The sequence below is a fragment of the Lemur catta genome, chromosome 3, assembly GCF_020740605.2.
Source record: "Lemur catta isolate mLemCat1 chromosome 3, mLemCat1.pri, whole genome shotgun sequence".
Taxonomy (NCBI): domain Eukaryota; kingdom Metazoa; phylum Chordata; class Mammalia; order Primates; family Lemuridae; genus Lemur; species Lemur catta.
In genome coordinates this window covers 41,369,117-41,386,731 of record NC_059130.1, presented here as the reverse complement: position 1 = coordinate 41,386,731, position 17,615 = coordinate 41,369,117, and the positions used below count along the sequence as shown (strand labels likewise).

Genomic DNA, 17,615 nt, shown 5'->3' with positions numbered 1-17,615 from the left:
GCTAAAAATACTTAGTTATTATTTTAAAGGAAATTCCAGCCATTGTCAGTTATGCATCTTTAAAAAATAATGGACTTTTTCTTATATAACCATGTTGCTATTTTCACACTGAACAAAAACAGCATTCCTTGGTATTATCTAATACCCAATACCGAATCAAATTTCTGTAACTGTGTAAAAAATGTCTTTTATTTGTTTTTGTTGAAATCAGGATCTAAACAAAGCTCACATGTTGCACTTGATTTTTGTATTTCTTAAATTTCTTTTAATCTACAATAATCTCCTCCCCTTTTGCCTTCTTCATGCCATTGAGCTATTGGTTTCTAAGAGACAATAAACTTACATTTATACACTAAATGCCAGGAATGACTAATGGGTGGGGATTTCAGGACAATTAGAAGTCAGTAAGAATGGAAAGATATAGCCACGAAATCTCATTGAATATTGATACTAGTATCTCAGAACCACTATCTTCACTCCTAATGTGCAATCACTGTATAAAAAAATGAAGAAATTTGGACTGTAATATATTTAAGTTTAGACTAATTCCAATGATGCCTACACAAAATTGGCAACTACTACATGCAAATTAGCCACTTCATTTTTCACCTAAAGAAACCCATTAAAGTTGTAAGAATAAGATTAGAATAAGATGGCACAGACTCATTTACAAAAAAAGACTACACATTCCTCATTAAATTATCATTTAATATAAATGCTGACAGAAAGCAGATAAAGACCTTGTAGACACTTTCATATATTTACAATCCAAAAGGTGAATCACCTCCTTCTACATGTTAAAATAAATCCTTTTATCTGCAACTCATGGGAGCCTTAAACACTAATTAGGAGCAACATGAGGCTGAGTCAGTTTCCAAGGTAATATAGAAAGAAAACAGCATTTTAACAAAATGTGGCATCTCTGATATAAACAACATGCACAAAAATAATATAAAATTGAAAAAGATGGCCCTAATCCTCTCAAAAACCTGCAACAAGTGGAATACATAATTATTCAGATCCAGAGTTCTGTTGCCCCAAGCATCTTTTTACTATTCTTTTTTTTTCCACCTCACTTGCTTTGAAGGCTGCTTAGAAATTGAAAATATTAAACAGATTAAAAACGAGAAGAAAATGGTCCATTTCAAACAGGGTTCTTTTTTCTATTCCAAAAGAACTTTCAGGAGATAAAGTCTTCAAATTAGATTTCACAGTTGCCAGATCCTAAGGAATTATTCACAGCTTGTGAAATTCTAAACTATTATCTATATTTTCTTTACTTTTTTTCAAAGTTGAAATCACATGGAAAGCAAAATTTCACAAAATTCAGCAATTTAAAAATCAGATGTAACTTTAAGACTGAATATATTTTATCTCTTAACAGGTAAGTAGAGGCAGGCAAGAAAGAACAGGGAGCTGAGGCAATTAAAAAGAACAAAAATGCAGGAAAACTTTTTTAAAAATGGTATCTTCTCTAGCATTGATTTATAAGAACAGGAGATATAAATTCTCACTATCCAAAACTGTAAGTGATTTCATAAAGTCACTTACAACCTGACTCAAATCTCATGGGCTCCTTTATTAACCTAGATTATTTTTGTCTTGTTAAATATACCTCTGCAGGGCACAATCACATACAATCAATACGATTGGTAAATTACACAAGCTCTATCCCAAGCAAATATGCATCAATGTTAAAAAGTTATTAAAAAAAAACAAAACAAAATAAAATCCACCCAAAAAGGTGATAATGACTGCAGAATGTCTCGGGAAGACTGGTATGAGCCTAAAGACCAAATTGACCATAGTCAGGAAAAAAGAGTAGCAGGGGTAACAAGGGGAAGAGACCACACACACGAAGAGGAATCTCACAACTGGAAAATGTTTAAGTGGGTGAAAGGTTTTGTTCATTACCTGAACACACTTTTTCCATTGCTCTTGTTCCAAAAAGTCACAGATTCATCATAAGATAATGAAGACCATGGACCAATGAATAAAATAAATAAATTTTTTTTCAAGTTCCCTTCATTCCCAGGAGGTGAGAAGAAGAGAAAGAATGAAAGGGTGAAAGTATGAAAATTCAGGCAACAATACATTTGGAAAAATAACTCTCAGGACAGTGTCTTAGTTGAACAGAGGATATAAAAATGATAAGCAAAACCATTAAATGCCTTCAAGTCAGAGGGATATTTTATGGGGTAGTTCCGGTATTATTGTGGGAATGGCAACTAATCAATGGAGAGAGATTACACTAATAAATGGCCATTTAAAAAAATCAGGCCAAAAAAAAAGCAGGAAACCAATTATCCACCTAAGAGTTTGTTTCCATCCTTTTCTCAACCCTTTCATACACTCACTGGGGTGGGGGACCACCTGACAGTTTCCAGTTATAAGATGACTCTGAGTGTACAACCTAAAATGGATGCCAAAGACTTGTGAGCTCTGTCTGCTTAGAGTTAAAAACAAAAACAAAAACCAAGCAGAAACAGTGAGACCTCAACATAAGAAAACAAGTCCCCTTATCTAGTATATAATATACATTAGGATAACAAACTCCACAGGATTTTATTTTTCTAAATACTCGTTTTTGGACATAATGTTGTCTTGAGGTTTAAGTTCTCCCCCTTGGGTTATTATGCCTTATTTTCCTGTGAAAATAAAGGTTGTTAATCTAAGGATGTTTTACTCAGGGATAAAGTTTAGGGGAAATTCAGTGTTTGGCTGAAAATACCGGGGCTCTGAAAACAAGGATTCCAGTGGTGAGGTAAGTCCCTTTATCACAACAGCTTTCAAAGGGCTCTTTATCCACTTGTTCAGTGCAGTATCGAAACATATTTATTACTAAGAAGTGTTACTTATTCCTGGTGGTAGCAGTTTCTTAGTCTTTTATCAACATTATAGCTAGTATTACTTATTAATTAGAATCTATTATCTCAAAAATCCGAATCTTAAGTTGTATTTACTACAATTAATAGTAACTTTTGACAAAAAACAGCTTTCTTTTTGAAGTGGCTCATAAAAGCTGAATTGAGAAATTTTTAAAATATTTACTACAATCCACCTACAATTCCCAATAAGTTATTTCAGCAGGCAAATTTCATAAAGCTGAGCTGAAGCAACACATAAATATAAAAAATCATAGCTGTCCAAGGTAGAAAGGTATGAATGCAGATTAGCAAAATGGGTACTCAGGTAAAATGATGACAGTAGATTGCTTGCTTGTTCAGTTTCTAATAGCGAAAGTAAAATTTGCTTTAGTTTAGTAGTTCTAATTTTTTAAAAAAAGGCTAAGCAGGTTTTTCAGAAACAGATCACCTTGCAACACTGTAACCATGGATCACCAACTAAAAATTTAACACACTTAGACTCTTTCTAGGGTGAAAATCTAAGTAAACACTGCAGTTAACTTCCAGGCAGGTTATGAATTTCTCCTAAACAGTAATGGGGCCATTCTCTTTAATGAAATATAAATCATTACAGGTGCTTTTTACACATAGATTTTATATATGAAACCTTTACTCAATTTGTTAAGATAAGCAAAAAGAAAGTGGAAAAATGATGATGAGACTGCCACTCACCACCATTTGTATATAAGTAACAGCAACTAAATAAATACTTCTTTAGTGAAAAGAATCTATTTTTCTCTGAAACTTAACATAATCGGAACATGTATTATACTACCGTTAATTATTTCTCACCAGTCACATGCTCAAGAATTCCTTTTATCCAGACTCATGTCTTGATCATAGTGATAGCAGATTGTCCGTCAGGCACAAGGGAAAAAAAAAACCTCATAAAAACACAGAAGACGCTATCATAACAAGATAATCTCAAAAAAAGTGGGGGGTAAGGGAACAGATGTTTGTTTATACACAGTATTATAAAAGATGACATTCCCTGGTTTAGAGAAAACTGATCAATTTTCATTACTTTTACATTTTATAAGGCTAGCTAACTTTAACAGTTAACTTTAGATAAATCTACTTACATAGAACAATCAACTCACAAATACTAAAAGGTTCACAACCAAAATGGCTACGGCTTCCCCCAAAACTGAAACAGAGTAAAGCACAAGTCTTTGGCTCTCCTTTAAAGAAAACAGCAGGTTACCATTCTTAACCAGACCTTTGTTTGCCTACCAGTAGGGCAAATACCACATTTGTGCATCACTGAGTAATAACACCATTAGAAAAGGCAACTTCACAGAAGTTATTGGCTAAGCGAATTCATTTGAATGCTCTGTTTTGAGGCAGCAAACTGTCACTGTTGCAGATTGGGAAGGGCAGTGGGTAAGTCAAGGGGAAACTGCAGGATGAAAAAGGGCCAGGAAAAAAAAAAAAAGACAATAACAGAAAAACTTAGGATTAAACTTTGAGCTCGAAACCTGAAGACCTATGTCTGATGGAATTACATACTCAAAGTAGCAAATGAGAATCATACCAATTTTCTGTCTTTTAGGCAAAAGAATAAATACATGGGAAAGAATAGGAGAAGGGAAGGGAAATAAGATGGGAGAAGGGAATCACCCACATTAATACTGTACCAAACAAATATTTATACATTCTGATTTGTTGAATATTTGTAGTTGGCATTAGGAATAGTATCTTATCCTTTAAATAATATTACTAGAAACCTATGGTATAACTAATTGTTCTTTTAATTAGAAAAGTAATAAGGAATGAATCTTTGGTCACTTCATAGCTATTGGACTTATCTTGTGACAACATAAATTAGGCAAAAGAATTATATGTAAAACAGGAAACTGAATCTAGATGCCTTATTCTCAGTTCTTCTACCTTTTTCTAGAGACCTCTTGAAAAAAGAATAAGTCAAAGTACTCTTATATTCTTCACTATAATAAAATCCTGGTTTTGTTATTGAAATAAGAGTAAACACAATGTTTATTACCCCTACCAGAACCCTTTCAAAATTGTTCACGTTCATCTGAGATATCTAATTCTTGCTCTTGAATTCAGTGAAAAGCAAGTAAAGTCATCTTCAGAAGAAAGTAAAATTTTAATAAGTAAAAAGCATACAAACTGTATTTCCTATCTGATTGGTTTCATCTGTAAACTGTCTCTAAAAAACAAATAAAATTAAAAAGCCAGAGAAAAATCACTACCTTTCAGATTTTGATTGGGGTGAGGGGAAGCAATTAAAGAGTCAAGCAGTTATGCCCGAATAGGACATTTACTCTTACAGGCTCATCATATCACAGACAAAAGAAAAAAAAAAAAAACCAAAAACCCAAGTTTAGGGGTTTTAGTGAATTCCTAAACCTATTGGTGAGCACTAGGAAAGCTGCAAGAATTTCCATTAGGTAAGGCAGAATGACCAACTTAAAATAGATAATGGGACAATATACCATTCTTCTGCTTTTCTATCCAACCAGGTTACCTCTACAGTGTGGGCCCTTGGAGGAGTACAACTAGAATTCAGGCTATAATTTAAGGCATTTTTTTTCCCCCAAAAGAAAACACATAAAAAGAGAAAGATACTATTTTACGTCAAGTCTACATAGTGGCTTTTCTGGGTTTGTTCAGAATATTAATACTACATAAATTAATCCCTGCTCCTGCCTCCCTCACAAAATCAAAATGGTATAAGCAAGAACAAGTATATTTAAAGGCAGAATAAGAACAACAGAAATTGAGTTATTACGGGTGTCAACAGATACCCAAAATGAAACTTTACTTTTATTCTAAATGTTAACAAAATCAATACCCATTAATTCTCTTCCAATACCAGCATCATTCTGAGTTCTAAAGTGAACCGTTTCTAAAATTTAGGAATTATCTGACATGTCCAAAGGCGATCTACCCAAATCTGCCTACAGAAGGTTGGAGACTAGTACTATTGTCTTTTATTGTTATGCAGAGAAATGAGAAATCTTGGGACTCTGCCAGATATGCTCAAATTTCTTTCCTTCTCCCAATAAACATAAGCATTTAAAGTGTAAATGTAGGAGGGTATTAAGGAAAAGTCAAAAAAGCAAACAAAAGCAATTAAAAAAACCAAAAAAGCAAAAGTATATTTTTTTAAAAAAGAAAGGAATGTATATATCAATTGAAAAAATGCTTCACACCTTCATTCAGTGCTTCTACCTCCCAATCAGTCATTTTATCGCAACAGCTGCGCTCATGCGAAAAAATCCTTAAAACATACCCAATATATATACAGATATAGCTATGTATATATGTATATATATATAATATATATATAAATTTTTATTTAAATAAAAAAGAAAGCTCGAATCCCAAGCCAATATGTGTATATCAAATCCTTGACCAGCCAGGTCTGTAGGGCATAATCAAATTCAATGTGAAATAGTATATAAACACGGTGCCTTGACTGGGCAAATTAAATAATTGCTACTCAAAAGAGTGTTCTGTTTGGACTCTCCTACTGGTAGGCAATGGCAGGACTGTATTACCCTTCCCACCCCCCACCCCCATTTGTTTCAGTTAACAGTATGATGGACATAGAGCTTAGACTGAGGTTGTTATGACCTCAGCAGGAGTTAAGGGTTAAGAAAATAAGAAACAAGAAAAATATAAACTCTTGTTTTTACCCAACCAAAGCAATGCAGTAACTTATTACATAACCAGTGCTTTCTGATTTAGTAGTATAATCCAGAAAGGGAAACTGAAAAAAATCTAGCAAAGAGAGGGATGGAGAGGGCAACTATATGAAACAATCCCCACTAAACATGTTTTACAGGGCCTTAGTTAGGCATAGACAAGTGGCATCAGAACATGTGCAGCAGAATTAAATAATAAAAAAAGTCTTCCTCTTTTCAAAATTTTCATGAATTAACATTTTCAATATTGGAAAGGCAACTCTATGGAAACCGACATCAAAGTATTTCCTACTTATTTATACTAATGATTCTCAGCAGCAACAAGTAATCAATTCATAAACTATCCTTAAGACTCAAGCAGGTCATATTTGTCAAATCTCTCCAAAACCAGGGGCTCTAGTATATAGGGATTTAATTTTATACTTTCAGGTTTCGAGAGCAAAATAAAAACATCCATTTAAGTAATGTTGCTCTTTTCACTGTATGTTCAAATCAAGTGTTGCAGTTTTAAAATATGGTTGACTGTCCTGATTTCTGAGCATTCTATGTTTTCAGCAAAAGTTCAATTTTGAAAGCACAGCTCCAAATTTACAACCATGAGTTGAATGCAGGTAATACACCAAGCGTGTATTTTCAATGCTAATTAATAAGTTACAGTTCATTCTTAATCTTCCTTCAATTCTAATTAAACAACTGAACAGTGAAATTGGCTCTTTCATGACATTAAAAGAATGCAAAGGATCTTTAATATGGTAATGCGGACTTCAAATATTGGTTATTATCTCTCTGAAAAGTTGAAAATAAGAAATACAACCCTCCTAAATGAAAAAAAATTTCAATGTCATAAGAAAAACATATCTATCCATGAAGCTAGTGATCCAGAAAGAAAAATTCCAAACAACAACTCCAGGAAAAGCTGGTTTGCTGCACATTTTCTAATAACTCAGTCTACACTGTCTCTTTGTTTCTCAAGCACCAAAGAATTCTCTTTTTGTCTGTTTTAAGTTTATGGGGTGGTGAGAGTTGGACAGGATTGGGGGGTAAGGAATTATACACTGGGTATGTAATAATACCAAAATACAAAGAGAAACCTACTTCATTAAGATCATACAATTAATCAAACAGAGCATATATATAATATCTTCTTTTTTTTTTAAAGCCCTGGATCCAAGGCGTCCAAAGTTATTAAAATAAAGTTCATTCACAGAACAAAAACAAATTTAATCTGAATTGCTTGCAGATACTGCTAATTTTCTTTTTCTTTAAATTAAAAATATGCATTAATGTGAACTATGTGCAGGGTTTGTTTTTAGTAGTGGTGTTTGTGCACATTGCCTCTGGTGCATTTCCTGGATTTCTCTGACCACTCTTAGAGAAAAAGTTTGGAAGTTATCCATTCTCCTACCCCTATGCCCTACAAATTGATTAGGAGCAGAAGATAAAAGTACAACTCCTCATATTTTAGGGAGCAGAACTGGGAGTAACTCCTGATTTCTGGGAGTCACTGTTATCTCCTCCTCCCTCGGGGTCCTCTGATAGGTTCAGAGAGCTGGTCTTGTTTGATAGGAGGCTGATATTCTCTTGTGTCAAGGCTGATCCATTTGGTACATCACTGTTAACATTAAAAAAAAAAAGTAGTCAGAATTTTAATAAAAGAGAAAATGATTTATTAGCAGAATAAAATCAATAAGGGCCTATCATTTATTATAGAAAAATGTATGAATGGCTTCCAAATTTTAATTTGCAGTTCCTCATCTGTGTTTTAGCACAGGGTATGCAAACCAAAGGTATCCGGTTGCCTATTATTTTTTATTTTTAGGGACGGGTCTCCCTCTGTCAACCAGGATGGAGTTCAGTGACATGATAATAGCTCACTGCAGCCTTGAACTCCCTAGGCTCAAGCAATCCTCCTGCCTTGGCCCCCAGACTACCAAGTAGCTAAGACTTACAGGCATCCACCACCAAAACTAGCTAATTAGCTAATTTTTTTTTTTCTTTTAGAGATGGGGTCTTGCTATGTTGCCCAGGCTGGTCATCTCTAACTCCTGGCCTCAAGTGATCATTCTGCCTCAGGCTCCCAAAGTGCTGGAATTATAGGCACGAGCCACTGTGCCTGGCTTGCTGGCTGCCTATTTTTATAAATAAAGTTTTACTGGAATATAGCCTGCCCATTGGTTTAACATATTGTCTACTGCTGCATTCACACGATAGAGCAGAGTCGAGAGTCACAACAAAGACATACTTTAAAATATTTACTATCTGGACTTTAAGAAGGCAACTCAGAACTCTGCATTCAAAAGACTCAAATGTTGTCAGAAAATAATTAAAGATGTGCAAATAAAGGGTTAACTATAATATTATTTATTGCAGGGTTGGTCATGGTAGTTGATATGTATCCTTCCACACCTGTACAAGAATACGGGATAGACCACACTAAAAACCAGGGTGGTGGGTTTATAAACAACAGCAAGAGGCTAAATGCCCATACACTTTAAAAAGACTGAAAAGATATACATCAAAATGTTAACACTGATTATCTCTGGGTATTGAAATTGCAGGTGATCTTTAAATTGTCCTTTTCTAAAATTTTCAATTTCTCACAGCTTATTTTTAAAAACATATTTAAGATGAAGGGGGGTGCTTTTCTTTTCTTTTTTTAATTTTAGATTCTTTTTTACATTGAGCATATATTTCTTTCAAGATATAAGGCTGTATTGAAAACAAATTATGAAACAAGGGGTAGAAGCAAATGTAACCAGAAAATTTCATTTGTTAGGTATTAACAGATAATTCAACCTTGGATCTGTTCTGATAAGTTTTGTAACTCCTAGATTTATGCAAATGTATTTTCTCAACATACATAAAATGATATTTTAAAAATCAAATCACACTTATAAGGGTACTTCTGGTATGACCAGATAATATAATTATTCCTCTTTTAAGTGTAGTTCCATAAGACTATGAAAATGTCCTTTTCTTTACCTGAATGTCAATGTAAGGTCCTCTGCTGGAACTTTGTTTTGTGGTTCTGGTTGTCCATTCTCTGCTTGCTTACTTGTATTCAATTTGCTTTTCATGTCCAGAGAACACTGGTTCTCCTTTGAAAGAGAAGGAAATAAAACAAGTTATCTATTTAATGGTGCTAATGGGAGAGCAAATACAGATAATACAAACAAACTGATGATCCAGAAATCATACTTAGTTTTGTGAAATGGCCAAAGAAACAGGCAAACTAAGAGAAAAACACACAAAAACATCACAAAGTACAACCCACTTGTTCACTAACCAGGCTGAAGAATAAGAGGAAGAATGCTTAAAGCTAACGTGGAAAAATCTCACAGGAAAAAACAGTGACTTATAGGAAAAAAACAAACCAAACCTAAAACACCAATGACTTAAAGCAAGCTGAAGTACAATAAGCAGAAAAACTACTTCCCTATTTATTTGCTTAGAAAAAGTGTAAAAACTATGCAACAAAAAAGTCAAATACCAAGCAACCCAAGGGAAAGGTTTAATCACTTAAGATTCTGGGAGGCTGAGGCAGGAGGATCACTTGAGCCCAAGAGTCTGAGGTTGCAGTGAGCTATGATGACGCCACTGTGCTCTAGCTAGGGTGAAAGAGCAAAATTCTGTCTCCTGCTGAAATGAATGTTTGTGCACTATGAAGCAAATCCCAAGTATATTCATGGATACAGTTCCATAGGAAAGAATATGTAGATTGTGTATCACTCATAACAAAAATTAGGTCATCAGTAACTTAAAGGATACAAAAATCAGAATGTTATTTGGTAAATACATCTTTACATAACACGATGGTATTGCAAAATAGTAAACACCATCCCATCTGCTTCCCTAATCAGTATGATAAACAGAAGTTTAAGAATTTCCATTAACTACCTTGTTTTCCCTAAAGTTAATAAAGAACACTAAGAACAGACCCAACCCAAATGGGAATGAGGAGAGGAAAGATAAGTACTGAGGTAGCTCATCTTCATGAGAATTATTTTAAATGCTGATCACTCATCAGTGACTTGGAGTGATGACTCTACAAGCTCTAGATAATTTTAGAACTCTAGAGCCATGTATTCTGTAACACAACCACATGAAAGATTTCACCTTCCCCCTCTTTTCCAACTATAACACTCACCATACTCAGTTCCCGGGTTCTCTTCCCGATTTCCCTTTCCACTTGGTGCAGTTCCAAGCTCAGCTGCTCACTTGAGATCATTCCAGGCCATTTCGGAGGTGGTGGTGGGGGCTGTGGCTGGCCTGCCAGGGTGTTTGCCTCCCTCTGCAACACCAGCCTGTTACTAACGGCCTAGTGCATAAAGCCAAGCACATACACAACTCAACAGACTTCACACCATGTCTAGGATAACCAGGCCCAATTCTAGAACACAGCCTCAAGTAAGCTTATCACCCAGGTACGTGCAACAAAAATAATTCAACTATAAGGCACCATCTGTTTCTCTGAGTACCATTTAAACAAAAAAAGCAAAACATACGGGATTTAAATTTAGTGAATGGTAATTTCATCTTAGGTATAAATTGCTTTTTATTTTCTTATTTGAAGGCGAAGTCTACTAAAAGTGTGCATCTTTCCCACTTTTTTTATTGTTATTTTTTTCTGAAGTAATTCCTGTAATTTATTTCAATGAAACCTCAGTAGTGGCCGGGCACGGTGGCTCACGCCTGTAATCCTAGCACTCTGGGAGGCAGAGGCAGGCAGATTGTTTGAGCTCAGGAGTTCGAGATCAGCCTGAACAAGAGCGAGACCCCGTCTTTACTAAAAATAGAAAGAAATTTTATGGACAGCTAAAAATACATACAGAAAAAATTAGCCAGGCATGGTGGCGCATGCCTGTAGTGCCAGCTACTCGGGAGGCTGAGGCAGTAGGATCACTTGAGCCCAGGAGTTTGAGGTTGCTGCGAGCTAGGCTGATGCCATGGCACTCTAGCCTGGGCAACAGAGCGAGACTCTGTCTCAAAAAAAAAAAAAAAAAAAAAAAAAAAAAAAAAGAAGACAAAAGCCACGAATTTGAGGACAAAGGGTAATGCCTCACAGGTTGAAGGTCTAAATCTTAAAGTTAATGAAATAAAGATTAACGTAAGCAAGCATAGCATTCAGTTTTTAGAGTAGGCATCAAAACACGTTGAACCAATTTAAATAAAGCAATGGGAAAAGCAGACAAAATATAAACATTATGCAGATTTTTAAAAAATTTCTAAACCTAATTGCTCACATAGGAGCACAAGTCATATGTGTGCCAAAAACAATCTCCTATTGTTCTTTCTAATAAGAAAGTCTAAGATAAAATTAGTTATGAATTTTTTCCCCAAAGCAATGCTTTACTTTAAGATTATGGTAGGAAGATAAAGATTAATGTTCTAACAGTACCATTTCTTCCTCCAGAAAAGAGCAATGTATTTACCACTAAATGTCTTTAGTTTTCCATATTCGAAAAATATGTTCCAACGTAAAGAACGATATAAACAAAACCTGGTCTTCCTATGTGACAGCTAAGGGATTTTAAAAGTTCTTTAATTATGTTTTCTAAAACTTACATCCATCAATCAAAAGAGGTGAACAATATCACCTGCCTAACCTACCTATCAGGGACAATGAAAGGTCTTACTATGATGCTTATTACACAGGGACTTTTTTTTAAGTCAAAGTTCAAAGCTTCTACTTTTCAAAGATTCATAAAAGCTAAAGATTAAAGGAAATAAAAGAAATTTTTAAAAAATCCTAGAGCTAAAAGCATTTGTTGACCTTAAACTTAAATGTGCCATATGGGAATGTAAGCTCTTATTGGGAAACTTTATATAATCTGTTTTCTGTTCTCAGGTAGGAGAAATTCTAAGTTTCCTATTGTCCCAGAACTGTCCATTCTTTGAAGAATGGACACCTATACTAACTCCTAAGAAACAGACCTTAAAGTTTTGTGTTCACAGTATCTCAAAAGTTCCTCTGTTTAAAGTCTCTGAGAACCCTTCAAAAATGGGAATTAAAAAGTATCTATAGGCTGGTACCTCTAGTCCACGTAGCTGGGTCTGCTGACTAATCTGGTGGTTCAGCTGCTGCAATTCCAGTCGTAGCTGTTCTCGCTCAGCAGATGGAAGGGGTTTTCCATGACTGGCCACTTCAGACATGGATATTCTCTCCCTTTGGTGAGAAACAAAGCATGGAGTAAATTTTAAAGTTTTATTTTGTCAAAATATTACCGACCAGAAAAACAAAATAAGAAAATTTGAATCATCTTAAAGGTTTTTACATGTTCCACAAGTGAAAAGAATGACTCATACCTCTCACTAAAGTGTCCCTGAGAAGGTATGCTTTGATGAGGTGAATATGGAGAACCTCCCCAGCCACCGTGGGTTCCATATGGACTATAATCTGTAAGAGAATGATTTACTGTGGTATGATGTAATTCACAGGTTTGATTCTTATTTGAAGGTACTCATAATAAAAGGCATAGGCATATTATGTGCAGAGCTGTCTGAAAGATTATTATCTACCAAAATGGTAATAGTGTGCTGATATTTGTCATTTCTTTTCCACCGAACCTTCAGTCTTTGTACTTCTTTCTTCTGTTTGAATTTTTTTATAATAAGAATTTTTAATAACAGCAATCAAGCTATTTGGGAAAAAAAGAGGAACCTGGGCAATCTTTATATACAGACATTTAATTTTAGTTTATACACCTAGAATTACCTTTCTTAAAGTGATAATTCCAGGGAAAGTTTGAAAATTGCTCCCTTGGAAGATTATTAAAAGCACTGACAGTAAATGGGGAGTAGGGTAATTCTGGGAGTTATGAATAAGAACCCTCTATATCAGCTTACCTCTGAGATTCTTACCCGAAATGTTAACAGATTTTGTGGGAGCTCCCTGAGGTGCCATAGCCTGAATTGGGCCAGCACCCTGATATATTGTTTTGGAAGTTCGAGAGATGGCACCAAACCGAGATACTGTTGGTCGGTCTCCAAATGGGATGAGGTCATCATCACTGGTTTCTGCTGCTCTTCTCTGAAGATCCAATCTCTGGTCTCTCATGCCTTTACTTTCCACATTCTGATAAAAAAGCATTTAAAATGAGAAATCCACCCCACACTCAGATCTCTAACATAATCTCTTCTAGCTTTGTAATAAGGTTAAGCAAGAATATAATGTTTTTATTGGTAAGACTAAAATCATTAATTGCCTTTGGCTGTTATATAAAACACTGTTTTTGAAACACTTGACCACTCACCACAGTAAGAAATAAATTTTATATCATGACTCATTGCATATATACAAAATATATATTTATTGCTCTATGTATTATATATAATGTCATGTATATATAAATAAAATGTTATATAAATATAGAGAGAGACCCCTAGGTAATTTGTGTGCATGTTAATGTTTGAGAAGCACTAGGTTAGACTTTTCTTACCTATTTGGAGAGATTTTTCAATTACTTCTAGATTGGATTGCAATTTTTTTTATTCTCTACTGACTTAAGGAAATGAGTTTTATCTTGCTAATACTTATGTAACTTCTAACTCATCTCATTCCAGCAAGATGCTTACTATGACCTAAAAATGAAGTTACCTCACATCAAGCCAAAAGTAAAGGCTTATTTTACCTTTTCCTCTTCTATAACCCTCTCTCTTTTTTTTTTTTGGCCGGCATCTAATCATATTTATGGTACAGATATCACTTCACTCATTTATGGTGGTATCAGCATCCAAGTCTTCTTTCCTATTACCAAATACTGGTATTCAACAGTTGGACAAGTTATTTATCTATGAAAACCTATATAATAACCTAGGAAACCTTTTTTAGAGTTGTTAAGAGAAAATAGGTAAGAATAATAGTCAAGGCATACCTTTAAACCCAGAGTTAATAAGGGCAAATAGGTTAAGAGTAATAATCAAGGCATACCTTTGAACCTAGCAATACCATTTCTAGGCGTAACTTTCATGTGTGTGCACAAGGAGACATACACAAAAATGTTCACTGGGCACTATACATAATAATGAAAGATCAAAAATAGCCTAAATGTCCATCAACATGAAAACAAGTAATTTTTTGTAGATTATATATGTATTTATAAAAACATACTTATTGTATGTCAGTTATCACACAATATGTAAGAAAAGCAGTTAAAATGAATGAACCTGAACCATAGGTATAAATATGGACACATATCGAAAACAATGCTGAGTGAAAATGCAAGTTGAAGTATATATTTATATAAAGTCTATAAATATACAAAATAACATTCTAATATAAAATTATCCATGAAAACGCTAACTACTAAATTCAGGATAAAGGATACTTACAGGGAAGGAAAGAGAAAGAAAAATGAGATTAGAGAGGTATATATAGTGGGATTTAACCATTTCTAGAAAGTTTTATTTCTTTAAAAAATAAAAAAGGGCCGGGAGTGGTGGCTCACGCCTGTAATCCTAGCCCTCTGGGAGGCCGAGGCGGGTGGATTGCTCCAGGTCAGGAGTTTGAGACCAGCCCAAGCGAGACCCCATCTCTACTAAAAATAGAAATAAAAAAAATCATCTGGACAACTAAAAATATATATAGAAAAAATTAGCCAGGCATGGTGGCACATGCCTGTAGTCCCAGCTACTCAGGAGGCTGAGGCAGTAGGATCGCTTAAGCCCAGGAGTTTAAGGTTGCTGTGAGCTGGGCTGACGCCACAGCACTCACTCTAGCCCGGGCAACAAACTGAGACTCTGTCTCAAAAAAAAAAAAAAAAAAAAAAAAGGAATTAAGGTAAAATACTGATATATTTTAAGCTTGGTTATTAGATACATTGGTGTTACATTATCTTTTATTGAAAAACAAAATAACCCAAGTATAATAAACTATAGCATTTCATAGTTTACTTGAAGCTAAGCAGCTATAATTCTGACTCAACTACTACTCTTATTCACTAGATTCAACCTTATTGTTTAAACTTCAGAGTTGTGAAAAAGAATTTTAACTTATTTGATGAAGAAATCCAAGATCTTGATTAATTACATAAAATAATTTGGGTCCTAAACAATTATTAGGAAATTGCTACCTGCACAGAAAAGTAATAAATGTTCTTTGTCTAGATAAGTATTAAAAGATTTTTATTTATACTGAACAAAACAAAAAACTATATAGTTTAAATATAATTCAATTGCAGAGTATAGAATATGGTCTGAAACTCTTAAGCAAAGATCAATTATTTGTGCCTAAATTGTTATGGGTGAAAATTTATTTGGTTTATCTTGATTTATATTAATTATTGCTTAGCTATCACACATACCATCATTTCCACATTCCCTGCTGCCACAACATCTTTTGGTTTTGCATCTTTGGTTCCAATGTAGGAGCCGATGGTGTCACATGACCAGGGAGAGTACTGGCTATAATCATTTCCTTTGTACTTGCCAGCTATCTTCAAGTCTTCATCCAAAAACTGTTACAGATGAGGAAAAAAAAAAAGGAAACAAAATAGGTCTATGAGTAACATAACAAGACAGAAAGCAGGGAATCTCTTAGAACACCATGCTAAAGCAACATAATGATAGTTATTTGACTTTTAAGTGTCACGACAGAAGATTTTTATGGACTGAAAAATATAAAATGAGTGAAGAATGACATTTAGCCTTCATACTTTGTTAGCAAAAGGTCAAAAAGAAGTATCTCAATTAACTTTCAAAGAATCAAGTTAGGATTTTCTTTTCTTTTCTTTTCTTTTCTTTTCTTTTTTAACAGTCTTAGTGGAAAAGCTAGGATTTTAGAGTTTTGTTCATCCTTTTCTTCAGTAGATGAAGTCAAAATTTAATGAAATATGTACCAAGCCACAGTTTTGCTAGACTCTCTTCCATGTTTCTATCAGTAAGATACAGGTAAACAAGAACATTAAAAAAAAATTTCTTTTTCTTTTTTTCTTTTTTTTTTTTTTTGAGACAGAGTCTCGCTTTGTTGCCCAGGCTAGAGTGAGTGCCGTGGCATCAGCCTAGCTCACAGCAACCTCAAACTCCTGGGCTTAAGCGATCCTACTGCCTCAGCCTCCCGAGTAGCTGGGACTACAGACATGCGCCACCATGCCTGGCTAATTTTTTCTATATATATTTTAGTTGGCCAGATAATTTCTTTCTATTTTTAGTAGAGACAGGGTCTCGCTGTTGCTCAGGCTGGTCTCAAACTCCTGACCTCGAGCGATCCACCCACCTCGGCCTCCCAGAGTGCTAGGATTACAGGCGTGAGCCACCGCGCCCGGCCTTCTTCTTTTCTTTTTTTAAGATCTGGTGACTTGCTCTGTTGCTCAGGCTGAAGTGCAGTAGTGGGATGATGGCTCTCTGTAACCTTGAACTCCTGGGCTTAAGCAATCCTCCCACTTCAGCCTCCTGAAGTAGCTAGGACTATAGGCATGCCCCACCATGCTTGCCTAATTTTTAAATTTTTTGTAGACATGGGGTCTTGCTATGTTTCCCAGGCTGGTCTCAAATTCCTGGCCTCAAGTGATCCTCCCACCTCAGCCTCCCAAAGTGCTGGGATTATAGTTATGAGCCACCATTCCTGGCCTAAAAACAATTTTCAATGATCTTTTTACTGAAATCTCTTTAACGACAATAATTCATATCTTGAATAAATTCTGGTCGTTATTTTAATTCAATGGGGTGAAAAATAATAAGATGCCTAATTTTATTTTCTTAAGATAAATTCTCCAATTATCTATTAACAGAATAGCCATTTTAAGGCTATTTTAAGTATTTTTACTAAAACTGTAACATTCACATTTATGTAACGTTTTACATTTTCAAAGTGCTTTCAGGTACACTATCTCATAAACTCCTCAAGTTCATAATAGACAACATGGGTGACATGACCAAGGCTCTAATGGTATAGGGCAGTGATAGAACTAAATCTTAATGTTGCTTTCACATTAAACAACTTAATGTTGCTTATCACACTATATATATATATATATATATATACATATATACACACACACACACACACACACACACACACACACATACTGATGCCTAG

The 17,615-nt window shown here is 34.7% G+C and overlaps 1 protein-coding gene across 3 annotated transcripts in view; it reads right to left on the bottom strand.

Annotated features, from left to right (window-relative positions):
* Positions 1–687: 687 nt before the first annotated feature.
* Positions 688–17,615, bottom strand: part of RC3H1 (ring finger and CCCH-type domains 1) — a 76,109-nt gene continuing 59,181 nt past the window's right edge. For 2 of the 3 annotated variants that reach the window (XM_045547323.1, XM_045547324.1), the window contains 7 exons: positions 15,883–16,035; positions 13,442–13,655; positions 12,887–12,977; positions 12,614–12,746; positions 10,728–10,898; positions 9,563–9,678; positions 688–8,192 (listed from right to left, as the gene is read on the bottom strand). In XM_045547323.1, the coding sequence (XP_045403279.1) occupies positions 8,042–8,192; positions 9,563–9,678; positions 10,728–10,898; positions 12,614–12,746; positions 12,887–12,977; positions 13,442–13,655; positions 15,883–16,035 (1,029 nt within the window). In that variant the 3' untranslated portion in view covers positions 688–8,041. The remainder of the gene's footprint in view (positions 8,193–9,562; positions 9,679–10,727; positions 10,899–12,613; positions 12,747–12,886; positions 12,978–13,441; positions 13,656–15,882; positions 16,036–17,615) is intronic. The other variant, XM_045547325.1, reaches the window with a different exon arrangement.